The sequence below is a fragment of the Phoxinus phoxinus genome, assembly GCF_949152265.1.
Source record: "Phoxinus phoxinus genome assembly, chromosome: 4".
In the NCBI taxonomy this organism is placed as follows: domain Eukaryota; kingdom Metazoa; phylum Chordata; class Actinopteri; order Cypriniformes; family Leuciscidae; genus Phoxinus; species Phoxinus phoxinus.
This window is the reverse complement of record NC_136879.1, coordinates 18,567,043-18,583,273: the sequence shown is the minus strand read 5'-3', so window position 1 is coordinate 18,583,273 and position 16,231 is coordinate 18,567,043. Positions and strand designations below refer to the sequence as shown.

Below are 16,231 nucleotides of genomic sequence, written 5' to 3'. Positions count from 1 at the left end.
CTAGCCGACAAGATCCATTAGTCAAAAGTATTGTGGGAATATGTGAAGTTGGTCGTTTGTGGTCTTATATCAGACAATTTAAGTTTGAGTTTTTTGAATAACCACGCATAAATAATATTCTCTCAAAAATGCAAACATGTACATATATGTTGCTCACATATTATGATAGCCATGTTCGTGCTAAATAGAGTGTAATTACACCTTTGCCATTAATATGTTTATAAGCAACTGAAAAAAATACAAATATCAGGGCATTTCAAAACATCCCAAGGGCCCCAAAAACACCTTAGACTCCAGAGGGTTAAAGTGTATCCATTTGTTAGATAAAATGACCTAACAATAAACAATAGTTATATACTGAAGCAATTATTCTCCTTGGGGTTATTTAAAAATGTAGCCTACTAATACCTAATGTTTTATCTGTTCATTATTTAATGCACAATGGATGAAGTGAACAAACATGAACAATCAAGTGTTTGTATTAAATAACACTCACAAACATTAATTAATGTTGTAAAAATATATTGTTCACTCAATGTGTTGATATTAGATATGGCATTATTAAGTAGCCTAATGTTAATGAATGGTATCTTATTGTAGTGTTACCAAACTATACAGGAGATAAAACGTGTTTTATTTGACTTGATCTGTGCTTTTATTTAATCCAAAAGTTCATATTTAATTTTAAAAGGTCTTTTAAACTACCCAGATAACCGCACACGATTCCATTTTAGGGGCCGTTCACATATCGCGTTTTATGCGCGTGCAAATTCGTTATTTCAAATGTAGGCGCCCGGCTTATAATAGAAGCATCTCAACAGCTCATGGGACAAAAACCAACGGCCTTTCCGTGGCAACGAAATCGAAAGCCGAACAGCTGATCATAGCTGTACAGGGCGGCTTTTTATTTCTCATCTACATAAATATACATAGTAGTAAAGCCAATGCAAGGGCTAGAAATCAATTAATTATTTTATGAGACTTTATCGTCATCATGGAGAGTGCAGTTTGCACGCTTTCTCCTTTCCACAAACGCGTACTCTCCCGTTGCGTCTGCCGTTGCTATGCAACCATGAACAGAGGTGCGCCTGGAAAACAAATTTGCACGCGCAAAAAACGCACTGTGTGAACGGCTCTTTCCTCCTTTCTTGTCAACATGTGGATTCAGAGCCACCGCATTACCAGCGCCGCCGGTCGCCATGTCTCACTGTGTTTATGAAGAGGACGCAACTGTGCACCGTTCAGACAGCGCGTCAAGAACCGGATTAACCCGATACTTCGGTACCACCGGTACTTAAGAAAAGCTGGTACCGTAACCATTTAATTTTTTTAGTACCGACTTGGTACCGAAGTACCGGGTCTTTTGACAACACACGTGCAAGCTATCGCAAATCAAAGGGAAAGTAAGTCGCAGACGCTTAACACACAATCATCATCATCAAAAGTAAAGAAGAGTAATTGCAAACACATGAGGAGAGTCTCTGCATGAAAGACCCATGTGCTACTACATTTCTCTCTGAAACGGTAGGAAATTAAATCAGATTGAAGGGAGGATTTTAACTGTGACAAGATGATTGACAGGGCAGTTTACGGTGACAGGATGCACGCGACAGATCTGTCTGTTAAAGATAACAAAGTAGTATGTCCCAAAGCTTGCCTACTCTTTTGCTACACACTCAAAAGTATGTACTTCATGTACAAAAAGAGTACATACATTTAGGGCGTAGTATAAGTACTGTAGGCCAATTGGGACGCATCATCAGTTCCTGGAGAGTTTAGCTCCAACCCTAATTAAGCACACCTGTTCCCACTAATCAAGGTCTAAAAGATTCATAGAAACTTCTAGGCAGGTGAGTTAGAGCTGGTTACACTTTTTTAATTTTTTCATTAAAATTAATAGAGAATGATGACATTTTACTGGTATAGGTAGCGACTAGTAAGTTTTTATATTGCAGCCACACTACAATTACATGTATATCTGATCAAAGAATTCAAATTCTCATACCGTTTAACACTGTAAGGCCGGTCTTTAAATGCAATCGGTCGATCCATTGATTGGTTGCTTTTTAAAGAGAAGTATGAAGTTACAGGAGATGCTGCCTCATCTGGTCTTAGACTGTCGGGATGAGACAGAAAAATCAACTTTAACAATGTAAAAGAGACATACAACATATGCAAGAAAAGGATATTTGTATGTCTAATAAATGGTTTTTATTTCCTTTATCATGCAACAAGCACACCATTTAAACCATTTAAGAGTACATTATCATACGTTCATACCCAATGGAACTAGGGGTTTCATTGCTGAACGCAATTGGCCGATCCATTGACTGATCACTTTTCATTGAAAGGTGTGAGAGTGCTGGAGATGCTGCTTCATCTGGCCTCACCCTTTGGTACATGGAGAACAATGAGAGATTATTATTAATTATTACAGATTCCAACAGCCTAGAAAGCAGAAGGAGAAACAAAACCAGTGTAACATTGGACAAGAGATAAGCAAAGCCAAACAAGAAATTTTGTAGCTTATAAATTGTTTTCTTTCTTATTGTACAATAAGTACAATATCTTCAACCTCCTAAGCTGACAATGTAAATTCTCATACTTCTCTCCCATGTCGTTTTGTGCTGCATGGTTAAAGGCAATGGGCCTATCCATTGACTGATCACTCTTTGCAGACAGGAGGGAGAGTGCTGGAGATGCTGCTTCATCTGGTCTCGCCCTTTGGTACAGGGAGACAAAAGTGTCAAGTAAACGGTGAAATGGTTGAGTCCATTAAATGCAAACATAAATATTATTGTAATTGAAGGTTCTACAAATCCTCTACATATACTAAAAAACATCTATTCATAAACTAGCATATTTCTAGTATTTAAAGCTACACCATGTACATTTTGTATTGTTAGAAATTGACAACATCTCCTTAAAGGGATGGTAAAATGCCATTTTCACAAGATGTAAAATAAATCTCTGATGTCCCCAGAGTGTGTGTGTGTGTGAAGTTTTAGCACAAAATACCCCAGATATTTTTAAAAAGCATGCAAAAACGCACCGTTTTGTGCCCTTTAAATGCAAATGAGCTGCTGCAGAGGGCGGGGTTTCAAGAGCTCATGTGTGTGTTGGCAGCTGCGATTACCTCACGCAGACACACTAAAATGACTCCGTTAAAACGGAGTCAGACAAAGATGGAGAGACTCAAGAAGAAGTGACAACATGTAGAATGCAACAGGACGTCTCTGAATAGTTAGTTGGTGAATTTATGTTGCTGATGTGGAGTTAGTGTATAGTACTCCTATACAACAACTTTTCCTCTTCTCAACATGGACTGCTGTTCCCGGGGGTGGGGTATATGTACATTTTAGGGTTGCTGATCTCACTAACCCCGGAGAAATGTCATGTAGTCCCTACCAGCCGTTTGTTGTAGTCCTTTTCTTTAAAAGCAAATATCTTCCTTTGCTTTGAACTTTGTAACTTTGCAGATGTTGTTTATGCTCAAACAGCAACATTACACACTAACTAAAGTTAGAAAAGTGAAATAATAATTTACCACCCCTTTAATTCCAAACCGCATTTTTGCCTTACCTTGAGTCACTATGGTAAGCCTATTAATGGTTTATATATTAGAGATGTCGGGACATATTGGACAGATTTTGTAACGTGTGAATTAAAAAATGGTTGCTGGCTACTGTAGGTAGAAGGTGTGAGCATATTCATCCTTTTCATTTTTGAAAATGTAATGGAGTGGAATGTAATAGTTGTTAGTAACATTCACTCTGATAAGATGATCACCTGTAACCATTGCTATACAGGCACGCTTTAAACCTTCAGATTCATCCACATAGAATTGCAGCGCTGAAGCCCAACTCACATAATTACTAAAACAATGTTCAACTGCAAGAGGGCCAAAACTTACATAGTGTAGCTTTAAAACGACTCTCTGTTTTTATGACATTAATGCTTAGGCAAGGCCAGAGTATAAAGGTTCTATAGAGTTGTTGTGTCATTTGGTCATTACCAGAGCAGAGTTTGCTCAATATCGGCAGCAGGTAGGTGTGAGTGCATCTGCATGCACAGTGAGGCCAAGACATTTAGACAACGGCCTGGTGTCAAGAAGGGCAGCAAAGAAACCACTACTCTCTAAGAAAAACTGACTTTTCCGACAGTGAAAATCGATTGTCTGTAGAAGGAAAGGTGAATGCCACCATGAGTTCTGTATCGTGCCAACAGTGAAGCATCCTGAGACCATCAATGTATGGGGTTGCTTTTCATCTAAGTGAGTGGCTCTCTCCCAATTCTGCCCAAAACCCCTACTATTATAGAGAATAGTATCAAAACATCATACAAGAGCAACTACTACCAACGATCCAGGAGCAATTTGGTGAAGATCTGTGCATTTTCCACCATGATGGAGCACTAAGTCACATGGTTACATCATTACATTGAAATGTTGGATCTGTGGCCAGGCAACTTCCTGGATCTTAATCTTGTAGAGAAACTGTGGTCAATCCTCAAAAGACGAGGGGACAAGCAGAAGCTCACAAATTGTGATCAACTCTGGGCACTAATAAGGCCAGAATGGATAGCCATCACTCAGGATTTGGCCCAGAAGCTGTCCCTATAACAATGCCCCTATACCCTTAAAGCAGAACTCTGCAACTCTAGTCATTTCTTCGCTGATCTTCACTTTTGTTGTCGCATGTTTTCTCAACGAGCTCCCCCTACAGCTGTGGGGTGTATATTTCACAAGATGGTCATAAAAAACTCACTTGCGGCTCCCTAATCCCCCTTTCTACCGCTGCTAATGTGCATTTGTTATTATCGGAGCCGGCCAACTTTATCGTGCGGAGCTATGTCTACCGAGGTGGGTAATACATCATACACATTATCATAGAACATTGACATGTACATTTTGTATTCTGTTATCAACCATAAACCGTAACAGGGGCTGTGTGGATAAAGCTAGCAAATATTACAGCTTATTATTATCTTAATTTTAGCCTAACCTACCTAGAATGCAACTGTGATTGCAAAGTTTAGCTTATCATCGTGCTGCAGACAATGCTCAAATTGCATTCTTTTATAAAGTAGAAGAAATAAATTATAGGTTAAAATGACTGTTTTAACCTGTCAAACAAAGACGTACTTACAATTGCATTAGCAGAAACGCAAGGTCAGCATCTGTTTTGCATTTTTCACTTTCTTTTAGCTCTCGCCACTCAGTGAACGCACGACCAATGTTTACTCTAGTGCGGTCCCTCGCACGGTGAAAAAGTTTCTTCCTCTCTTTCACCTCCTCCACCGATAACCGTCTCTTTTGTCGTTTCGCTGGAACATTTGCATGATCCATCGTCGCTTGTATTAATTCTAGCTAGTATTGAGGGGGGCGTGTGTGTTTATGTCGAATTGCCGTAAAGCAGTTCGTGTATCTCGCTCGTTCTCGCTTCTCACAAGACTTCCAATTTCCATCTTGCCGGGACGGTAGTCCCCATGTTGCAAGGTTGGTTTTCCGCCTGGGAACGCTGGGGGGAGCGGGGAAAGTCACCAATTTCACCAGAACAGGTTGTTTAACCATCCAAATGATTTCTAGACAGTTTTATTAAGTTAAAAAAAGTTGCCACGTTCGTTCCCCTTTAAATTGGGTACAATTTGAAGGGACAGCCATTTGTAATGGTGTCCGAAACCATAGTGAATGTTATCGAGTGCACTCATTCAATCCCAATAACGAGTGTACAACCGATATACACTCAACGGCTAGAAAATACCCATAATGCACTATGAGGGTTGTGTCGAATGAATTCCCGCGTCTGACCAGAAGATGGCGCCTGCAGCTGAATCATCCATCCATCCACTTTCTAAACAGCTGGTCCAATGTGGCTACACCATATATCATACAGGTATAAATTCATTTTATTGATTATTAAATTGTTTAATTGAGGTTTATGTTATGCATGCTAGTTTCCATGACAGAGTTCAAGATAAATCTTTTCATCTTACTACTGGAGCTGCCAGTAGACTTTGCTAAGTTTCAAATGATTATTAAACAGCAAGCACAACAAATGGAAAAGCGGCAGCCCTTTTGGTGCGCTCAGTGTCTGAATTCACTCACTCATTTTCATTCACTCCTCAAGTGGACTAATGTAGGGAACAATGTTCCCTCTAAGCTGCGCGTGTGCGAAAAAAATAAAATGCCACGCCCACGCAGAGGTCTGACGCGAAATGTGTGGGGAAATCCATTTGATTGTAGTTTAAGTGAGAAATAATTGCAGTGCTCTGGTCAACCGCTATAGAGTGAAAACTGGTGAATCCAGTTTACAGGTTTCATAGAAAGAGAATGATGTGAGCGCGTTGGCAGTGAGTCGTGTGTGCGGACCAAATAGCTCAATACGAGAGGCAACGATAAACGCAAAGACATGAAATAAAATCACATCATCATGTTTTAAAGAAGAGTGGTTTGATTAAAGTGGTGGAAATAACGGATGATGGACACAGAACGGTAACAATTACACACCCACCCGCGTGCAAAAATACAAATAGATGTTTTTGTGTGTGTGTGAGTTTCAGGCATGGTTAGATTACTATAAAATAGTTCACATATTCACTTTTCTTAAAAATATTTAGCTATTAGATCTATTTAAATGCTTCAGTTTGTTTTCATATTATAATAATAATAATAATAATAATAAACTGATATATTATATCACTTCAAATACTTCAATTCAATTTGTTTATATTATATTATATTAGGCCTATATTTTATTATATTATAAGCCTAAATAAATAATCTCACAAGGGTATTGTTTAGGCCTCCTTGCCATTAAAAAGTTTGAAACCCCCAGATAAAGAAAATATTGGAAATTCATAAGCAATAAACAATCATTTAACTTTGATGGTTTAATGCTGCCTGTACACAATTAATTGACTGTACAAAAACAATATGGTTTTCCCAAACCATCTCAGTGTAACAGCTTAATTTTCTTTCATATTATATTATATTATTGTAAAGAATTGAACTGTCCTGCAGAAGATTTTGTAAATTATTTTTCATAGGATTTCTTGGTAAAGACTGGTACAGTTAAAAGCACCATAAAAAAAAAAAAAACTTAGGTAACCTAAAATATGCTTCATTTAGTTACTTCTTAATTAACTGCTTGTTTTTCAAAAATATGATTTAATACCAATAAGTTACATCAAGGGTCAAATAAAATATAAATGGCACATTCAAGTTAAACGTTACAACTGAATGTTGAAACCAGTGTGTTTCTATGGATGCTGTACAGGTCAGGTATAAAGAATATTTTTGCTCAGGTGGCGAAAAATGTCCGCCCAATAGAAAACAATTTTTGCTCAGCAAGAAAAAAATTTAGAGGGAACATTGGTAGGGAATAGGGAACAATGAATGAGGGTATAAGGGGCGATTTCAAACACAGTCCTAAATAGTATTCGAAAATAGAATTAGTACATCCCAAATCGTAGTATGTTGAAATGAGTGTTCCAAAGATACCCGGATGGTCTACTATTTCCGGTCAGAATCTGAAGTGCAGATTGATGCGCACTCTTACTGTGCGTTCACACCGGACGCAAATAGCGTGTCAAATTCGCGCCTGCCGCGTCTAGTTATACGCTTGACCACTTTGTGTCCATTTGCGCGCCAAGAGCGAAATTGACGTGCGTCAATTTCGCTTCAAACTTATGTTTTTACGCGCGTCAATTTCGCTCTTGACGCGCAAATGGACACAAAGTGGTCAAGCGTATAACTAGACGAGGCATCGGAGGCGAACCCAGTTTGGCGAGTTTTTCACCATTTGCTCCAGGAGCTGCGCCTGGATGACGGCCGCTTTCAACGGTACTTCCGCCTGTCCCACGCCCAGTTTGATGACCTGCTGTCCCGCATCGAAGCGATCATAATCCTATGTCACTTTATGCCACGTGAAGCAAGCAGGCTCCTGATTGGTTAACGTGGCGCGAATTGATGCAGAAGTTCATATTTTTCAACTCCGGCGGCAGACGCAAATTCGCATCAAACGCGAGAATGCACAAAACGCACAAAAAAATAATTCGAGCGTAACACGCCAGATGCTCAATTCGCGGCATTCGCGCAAACTTGATGTGCGAATGAGCCGTATTCGTGTCTACCGCGCCGCACTCTACGCCTCATTCGCGCCGCAGGAATTTTTTACGTGCGTAACGCGTCTTTGCATTGACTTAACATTGAAATCACTCGCGCCTGACGCGCTATTCGCGTCCGGTGTGAACACACCATAACGGCTGATATTGCCCACAAGCAGTGTTGTGCATGAACGCGTTCAATGAACGAAGTTCACCGAACGAAGTTCACCGAACGCGTTCATATTTTCGCTGAACTGAACTAATCACTTTTCATACAGTGAACGTGAACGAGAGCGGCGCTCACTCTGGCAGGAATGAGCAGCACGCGCAGTTCACGCTCATTTGAAAAGTCAGGTTTTACCAGGGCTTAATTTGAGCCGGAACACGCCGGAACATGTTCCGTCACCTCCGACATTGGATCCGGCACCGGCAAAAAAAAAAAAAATACTGTTTGTGTAGTGTTCAATGTTTGTGACACATGACTTGCGCGCTTGTTGTACGAGTTGAGATTGCTGTTAGCCTCAATCGTTTCACTCAGGGGAAAAATGTCAAAAAGACAGGAAAGTTTGCTAAACTTTTTCAAATACGCTGGACAGTCAGATCCCAAACAAGCAAAAATCGTTTCCGCTGATCAAAAAGGAGACCAAGGTGGACACAGTTAGCCTAGTATCGATATCTCGTTATTTCGACATCCTGGGTAATTTGGTTCATGCTGGCTAAATAAAAGTTTCACTGAAAATACAGGCCGTTTCTCAATACCAAGTACGCAAACTTTGGACTTGCGTCCTTGGTAGTTCAGACTTGCCAAGTTCGACTTAGGAGAACGAACTCCCAAGGACGAGAGGACGCAAGTCCGGTTATTCTGCAAATGGGACAGCGGCGTTCTTGATCGCGTCACTCAGCACGCTCTGGCTACTCCGGTTATCTCTTTATGTAGGCTATATTTTAGGCAACAATAAAACGAAATATGGTACAACACTCTGCCTCTTTTCATTAAAAAAAAATCTTAAACATTAAATGGCCACACAAATCTGGTTCAGGCAACGTGTACATTGATTATCTTCACTGCATATATTTATAACAACACGAAATATAAAACGCAACCCTGCTTCTTTTTGTTTTCATTTTAAAAATATGAAACATTATTGAACATTCAAACTGACATTTAAAAAACAGACGGGGTTGTGTCATTTTATTTTATTATGTCATGTACAGTGAAGAGAATGTATAATAAAATAAATATAAAAAATATTATATATATTTTAAAATATATAGCCTAAAATAAAATTACACAACCCTGACTCTTTTTGTTAAATGTCAGTTTTAATGATCTGATATCCAGTATAAAAGTATAAGTAAATAAAAATAAATAAAGCAAACAATTCAGTCAAACATAAGTCAGCTTAAAATAGCCTATAGCTCAAGTTAAATAGCCTAAATATATAAAATTATGAAACTTCACTTTGCCCTCAGCCAAAACGATTTGCCATGGAACAAATGATAGATTAATGAGACCAAACATCGCCCGTTAGATGTACACAAGACACAATAAAATCTCATGTTTAACCACTAGACTAGAGACACCAGAGCCAGCGGCAAACATCAGAAGCACTAGCCGAGGAAAAGCTGTTCCAGTCGGGGTTATTGAGCGCTGAACACCCGGTGATCGCCTGGATCTCACAACTCCGAAAACGTCAGATACATTTTTCAAATAGGCGCTATCTTTATAAATAAACCACAGATTTGAGCTTTAAACATCTACATTCTCGACTGAAACACTCAATGAAATAAAACACATTACATTTCGTGACACGATAACAGTAGTATTTTGATATTACGCGGGTTTTCTCCTCTGCCATTGACGCTTGCTGGTGGGACGAGATGCATTCTGGGATACCTGTCAGTCTCAAGTCCGCACAAGTCACCTCTACAGGCATCCTCGGTAAAAGGGGCGGATCAACAACACATCCGGGGATTTGAACTGGACTTGGCTAGATGTGAACTTTTGAATTGGTACAGTACTTGGGCAGCGACTGATGATGTTTCACAAGTCCACAAGAACACAAGTACAGACAAGAACGCATATTGAGAAACGGCCACAGTATACCTTGACTGCACCTTGTATTTTCCAATTTCTACATATCATGATTACACATTATTTAAGGGGTAAATATATTCTCTATCTCAACATTATTTTTTCTCCTGGCTATAATAATTGTCTCTTGTTTATTGGTACAACAATTTTGATTAGTTTTGGAGTGGCAGCTTTTAATGGATGGTAAAGAGGTTCTATTGAGTAAGATAGTGGCCTATCTTTGGCCACATTTACACATAGCCGGGTATTTAGAGAAACGAATATTTCTCCCCCTCCGTTTTCAATAATAACATCGTGCACACAACCCGCATAAATACGCCGTCGAGCGCCATCATAACTATGCTAAACCTATGGGCGGCAGTGTAGGGAGAAGGATAAAGCCATGCAAGCCAATCAGAATCCTCAGAATCGACAAGAGAGAACCTAAAACCCCGTTTCTCCCAGTTGACACGACAACATATAACCGGCGTTTTCAGAAATCTCCACTTTGGCCGGAGTTTTTAGAAATAATCGTTTTCTGGGATAAAAACGGCGTTTTCGTGTAAATGACAGGCCAAAACGCAGAGAAATATCTGCGTTTTCCCATCGTGTAAACGGGGCCTTAAAAAGAATTTAACAAATGAACGTGAACTAGTTCATTTTTAAATATGTGAACTTAGTTTTTAAATTTTTCAAAAAAAATTAACTATGAACATAAACTAGTTCATTATCATCTGTGTGAAGCTGTGAACTGAACTTTGAGCTAGCTCTTTTTAAGTATGAACTGGCACAACACTGCCCACAAGTCACAACCCATTGTGCGTTGGACGAGGATTCGGTTAGAACTACAAACACGAGTGAAAAGTGTTAAAAAAACTACAGACATGGAGGACAAGCAAGTCTGGCGGTTATGTAGAGAGGTTTAGATAAAGGGGTTTGAGTGATTAATTATCAGAATTTAGCCTGACGAAAATGTATTTATTCAATGTTGCCTACATTATATTGCATCTGCAGCAGCATTGTGAACTTTTGTAAATATACGTTTAGCCATTACCTTTTAAATGCATCATTATATTCAAATTACAAACACATGAGGAGAGTCTCTGCATGAAAGACCCATGTGCTACTACATTTCTCTCTGAAACGGTAGGAAATTAAATCAGATTGAATGGAGGATTTTAACTGTGACAAGATGATTGACAGGGCAGTTTACGGTGACAGGATGCACGCGACAGATCTGTCTGTTAAAGATAACAAAGTAGTATGTCCCAAAGCTTGCCTACTCTTTTGCTACACACTCAAAAGTATGTACTTCATGTACAAAAAGAGTACATACATTTAGGGCGTAGTATAAGTACTGTAGGCCAATTGGGACGCATCATCAGTTCCTGGAGAGTTTAGCTCCAACCCTAATTAAGCACACCTGTTCCCACTAATCAAGGTCTAAAAGATTCATAGAAACTTCTAGGCAGGTGAGTTAGAGCTGGTTACACTTTTTTAATTGTTTCATTAAAATTAATAGAGAATGATGACATTTTACTGGTATAGGTAGCGACTAGTAAGTTTTTATATTGCAGCCACACTACAATTACATGTATATCTGATCAAAGAATTCAAATTCTCATACCGTTTAACACTGTAAGGCCGGTCTTTAAATGCAATCGGTCGATCCATTGATTGGTTGCTTTTTAAAGAGAAGTATGAAGTTACAGGAGATGCTGCCTCATCTGGTCTTAGACTGTCGGGATGAGACAGAAAAATCAACTTTAACAATGTAAAAGAGACATACAACATATGCAAGAAAAGGATATTTGTATGTCTAATAAATGGTTTTTATTTCCTTTATCATGCAACAAGCACACCATTTAAACCATTTAAGAGTACATTATCATACGTTCATACCCAATGGAACTAGGGGTTTCATTGCTGAACGCAATTGGCCGATCCATTGACTGATCACTTTTCATTGAAAGGTGTGAGAGTGCTGGAGATGCTGCTTCATCTGGCCTCACCCTTTGGTACATGGAGAACAATGAGAGATTATTATTAATTATTACAGATTCCAACAGCCTAGAAAGCAGAAGGAGAAACAAAACCAGTGTAACATTGGACAAGAGATAAGCAAAGCCGAACAAGAAGTTGTGTAGCTTATAAATTGTTTTCTTTCTTATTGTACAAGAAGTACAATATCTTCAACCTCCTAAGCTGACAATGTAAATTCTCATACTTCTCTCCCATGTCGTTTTGTGCTGCATGGTTAAAGGCACTGGGCCTATCCATTGACTGATCACTCTTTGCAGACAGGAGGGAGAGTGCTGGAGATGCTGCTTCATCTGGTCTCGCCCTTTGGTACATGGAGACAAAAGTGTCAAGTTATCGGTGAAATGGTTGAGTCCATTAAATGCAAACATAAATATTATTGCAATTGAAGGTTCTACAAATCCTCTACATATACCAAAAAACATCTATTCATAAACTAGCATATTTCTAGTATTTAAAGCTACACCATGTACATTTTGTATTGTTAGAAATTAACAATCTCTTTAATTCCAACCCACGTTTTTTGCCTTACCTTGAGTCACTATGGTAAGCCTATAATAATGGTTTATATATTAGAGATGTCGGAACATATAGCACAGATTTTGTAACATGTGAATTAAAAAATGGTTGCTGGCTACTGTAGGTGGAAGGTGTGAGCATTCATCCTTTTAATTTTTCTTTGGAGAGGGAGGGGTGGATGTAATAGTTGTTAGTAACATTCACTCTGATAAGATGATCACCTGTAACCATTGCTATACAGGCACGCTTTAAACCTTCAGATTCATCCACATAGAATTGCAGCGCTGAAGCCCAACTCACATAATTACCAAAACAATGTTCAACTGCTAGAGGGCCAAATCTTACATAGTGTAGCTTTAAAACGACTCTTTCTGTCTTTATGACAATAATGCTTAGGCAAGGCCAGAGTATAAAGGTTCTATAGAGTTGTTGTGTCATTTGATCTCAAACTTGAGAGAAAACTGGTTTAAAAATCTACAAGAGGCAACCAAACTATGCTAGATGACACTTGAAATGTATTATTTTTATTTATTAAACACATAGCACACGACATATCCATCTAAATTGTCATACTTCTCTTCCATATATCTTACGTTAGAGGTTCCATTTTGAACACAATCGAGCGATCCATCGTCTGATTGCTTGTTAGAGACCGGTATTGCAGTGCTGGGGGGCTTCATCTGGTTTCACCCTTTGATACCGAAAAAAGTGAGATTATTCTTATGTAATAATGGATGTTTGTACACCGCACACAATGGTAACAAGCAGTTATTTTATTACATGAGATAGCCTACAAACATGGTAAGAGTGGCTATTTGTAAAATAAATACAATGTTAAAGTACTGTAAACACATCTGTTTTACATAAACACATAAAAATAAAAGTGAATTGCAATACATCATGAATTGAACAAAAAAAAGTATTTATAGTTTACCAGACAACTAGGCTATCTGGACTATTACATTTTAGAGAAACATAATACATTTTTAAAACTGTCAAACCTTATAGCCTATATGTATTTAGTTATCTAGTGCAAAAGTAGCTTGTTAAAGTACAGCCTACTGAAAGTCAAATGCAAAACTTAACTGCGTTTGTAATGGCTTCACGAAAACAAGGTGGACTATCTAGGCTGTCAACTACTTCACTTTGACTAGGCACAATTGAACGAAAATATTACAAATCAAATTTTATCCACACAAATATTGTTACCAATAAACATATTGCTCTCTGAAAACTCCCAAAAGAATGGATTGGAGAAAGTGTCGAAGCATGTCAAGTTTCTAATGACTAAGGCCTAACAATTATCACGCTTTACTTCATCTCATAACTAGTATAATTCGTTTGCCTCAGGTAAAAATAAACAAATAAATAAAAGTCAAAGTGAACCACACTTACCAGCTTAATCTATTTTGCTCCTATTCTGAATTCTGTGAGTAATTCAGCAATGGAAATTATTTGTTGGCGACTTAGCCTAGCCTAACTAACACAGAGCTGTTGCGGCGAAAAATGTTGAAAAGACTAAATCGAAAACTAATCCAATCAAAACCAATCATTGGTAAACTGATACTTAGACACGTAAAGGACCTGAGCAGACAAACAATAGCGGTTACTCGACAGAGTACAGAAATAAATGTTAATTTTGAAGGTGCGTCAAAGGAACAAGCGTTTGCAGTCTGTGCTGTGGCACTTTTACTTTCGTTTTCTCTTAAAGGAGAAATTGAGTTTTTTTACTTCTAGTAACGTAAGTGAACTTCACTTAGTGAAGATCACATAGACTAAATCTGGTATTTTATATCAGTGGATGAAGTTAATTTATATATATAGGCTATTATATATTTCACAATTTATTCTGAGTTATATATCTATCACCTTATTTTAAAAATGTTCTTGAATTTACAAAGTGAACTAGATGTCTAAAACATGTCACAATTATTCCACAGGTTTGACAGATATGCTATACATCTATTTTTTTTTTTTTTGTTAGTTCTTGCCCTTATTTTTTTAACATACACTGACTTTTCGAACTGCTTCCGAATACAATTTTGAAGTAAATTACCCCACACCTCCACACAGTAAGTAATGTATAATGGAACTATAAGTGGCCAATTTCAACGAGGCTGAATCCAGCTTCTTATTCGCAGTTTCTTATTGATGCAATCCGTTCCACCTTAAATGACGCGAACTTCCGCGTTTGCTGGCTTCTTATTGACGTTCAACTTAGGGACCGTGCGGTTTTTCTCTTTTTCGCGTTTTTTAACAGAATTGTGTTACGTTTGTGTCTATTTTCAGAATAAAAGAATAATATTTTTTTAATACAGATAATACTGATATATCAGCGAAAATGGACTGTAAAAATATAAAGGCACATAATTAGGCTACAGTATTCTTTAATAATTGTACATGTCATCAGCTCAATTTAGGGACCATGTGGTTTTTCTCTTATTGACACTTTTTAGGGACCATGTTTATATTGTAGGCCTATCTATTTTCAGAAAATAATAATACATTATTTTGAAAGGTAAATAACAAATAATAATAACATAAAATGACTGTAAAAATTATAATGAGGCCTATACATCAATCTTTAATTATTGCAAATAACATAATTTGAATGTATTTAAAAATAAATATATTGAATACTTTTTATTTATTTATTGTTATTATTATTACAAATGAAAATGTCACAAAGTACCAGAGATTATGCTCCAGCTTGGATCCAGCCCCTTATGAAGACTTCACAGACACATCCAGAACATCAAACATGGATGATTATAAATAAATTATCATTTTATCATTGATTTAAACTGCACATTAATGTTGCTTAAAATGCATGCGTTTGTAAATACTATTTTTTTCTATCTAATAACTGTACTTTCTGATATCTCATAAAATCCTACTGTGGTTTTGTAACAGAAATCTGCATTTTCTGTAAAGCTGCTTTGAAATATGTATTGTGAAAAATGTTATACAAATGAATGCATGTATGAATTAAATTGAATTGACTTGAAAGAGCCATTGCATTGTTACTGTACATTTTAAAGTTATGGGCCCAATCTGACAATACAGAAGAGTTATCACATTGTTGGCCCACTTTGGGGTGTTTCACTGATGCTTTATCCTGCATCTGTGCTTGAATATAATCATGCACAATTTCAGATATTTATACTGCAGAATTTTGAAATTATGGACCCATGAAATGGGCCAAAATTACCCATTACCCATTGGGGGGATCTATATCTCAGCTGCCTTTGAGGGTGCGTTAAAAGTTGCACTGGGGCCTTATACCCATTGTGCTTGACTGTCACATAAACAAATTTAGACATTTTGACTGTAGCATTGTGAAGTTAGTAGAGCTACTACTCTAACGAAATCCAAATGTTAAGCATTTTTACTGTAGAATTATTTTTTGTATGAATTTTTGAGCTTGACACATTTCACAATGTAAAAGAATCCGCCTATTGCATTTTCTGCACAATACGCGGCGCTGTTTCT

At 37.7% G+C, this 16,231-nt stretch overlaps 1 protein-coding gene across 6 annotated transcripts in view; it reads right to left on the bottom strand.

Moving 5' to 3' along the window:
- LOC306997798 (uncharacterized protein) overlaps positions 1 to 14,446 on the bottom strand; it is a 175,864-nt gene extending 161,418 nt beyond the window's left edge. For 4 of the 6 annotated variants that reach the window (XM_079611286.1, XM_079611285.1, XM_079611288.1 and 1 more), the window contains exons 1-8: positions 14,135 to 14,441; positions 13,333 to 13,430; positions 12,408 to 12,524; positions 12,083 to 12,193; positions 11,808 to 11,918; positions 2,606 to 2,722; positions 2,281 to 2,391; positions 2,006 to 2,116 (exon numbers count right to left, since the gene is read on the bottom strand). In XM_079611286.1, coding sequence (XP_079467412.1) covers positions 2,006 to 2,116; positions 2,281 to 2,391; positions 2,606 to 2,722; positions 11,808 to 11,918; positions 12,083 to 12,193; positions 12,408 to 12,524; positions 13,333 to 13,370 — 716 coding nt within the window. In that variant the 5' untranslated portion in view covers positions 13,371 to 13,430; positions 14,135 to 14,441. Of the gene's footprint in view, positions 1 to 2,005; positions 2,117 to 2,280; positions 2,392 to 2,605; positions 2,723 to 11,807; positions 11,919 to 12,082; positions 12,194 to 12,407; positions 12,525 to 13,332; positions 13,431 to 14,134 lie in introns of all 6 variants that reach the window. The other 2 variants (XM_079611283.1, XM_079611284.1) reach the window with 1 other exon arrangement.
- Between the last annotated feature and the right edge of the window lie 1,785 nt (positions 14,447 to 16,231).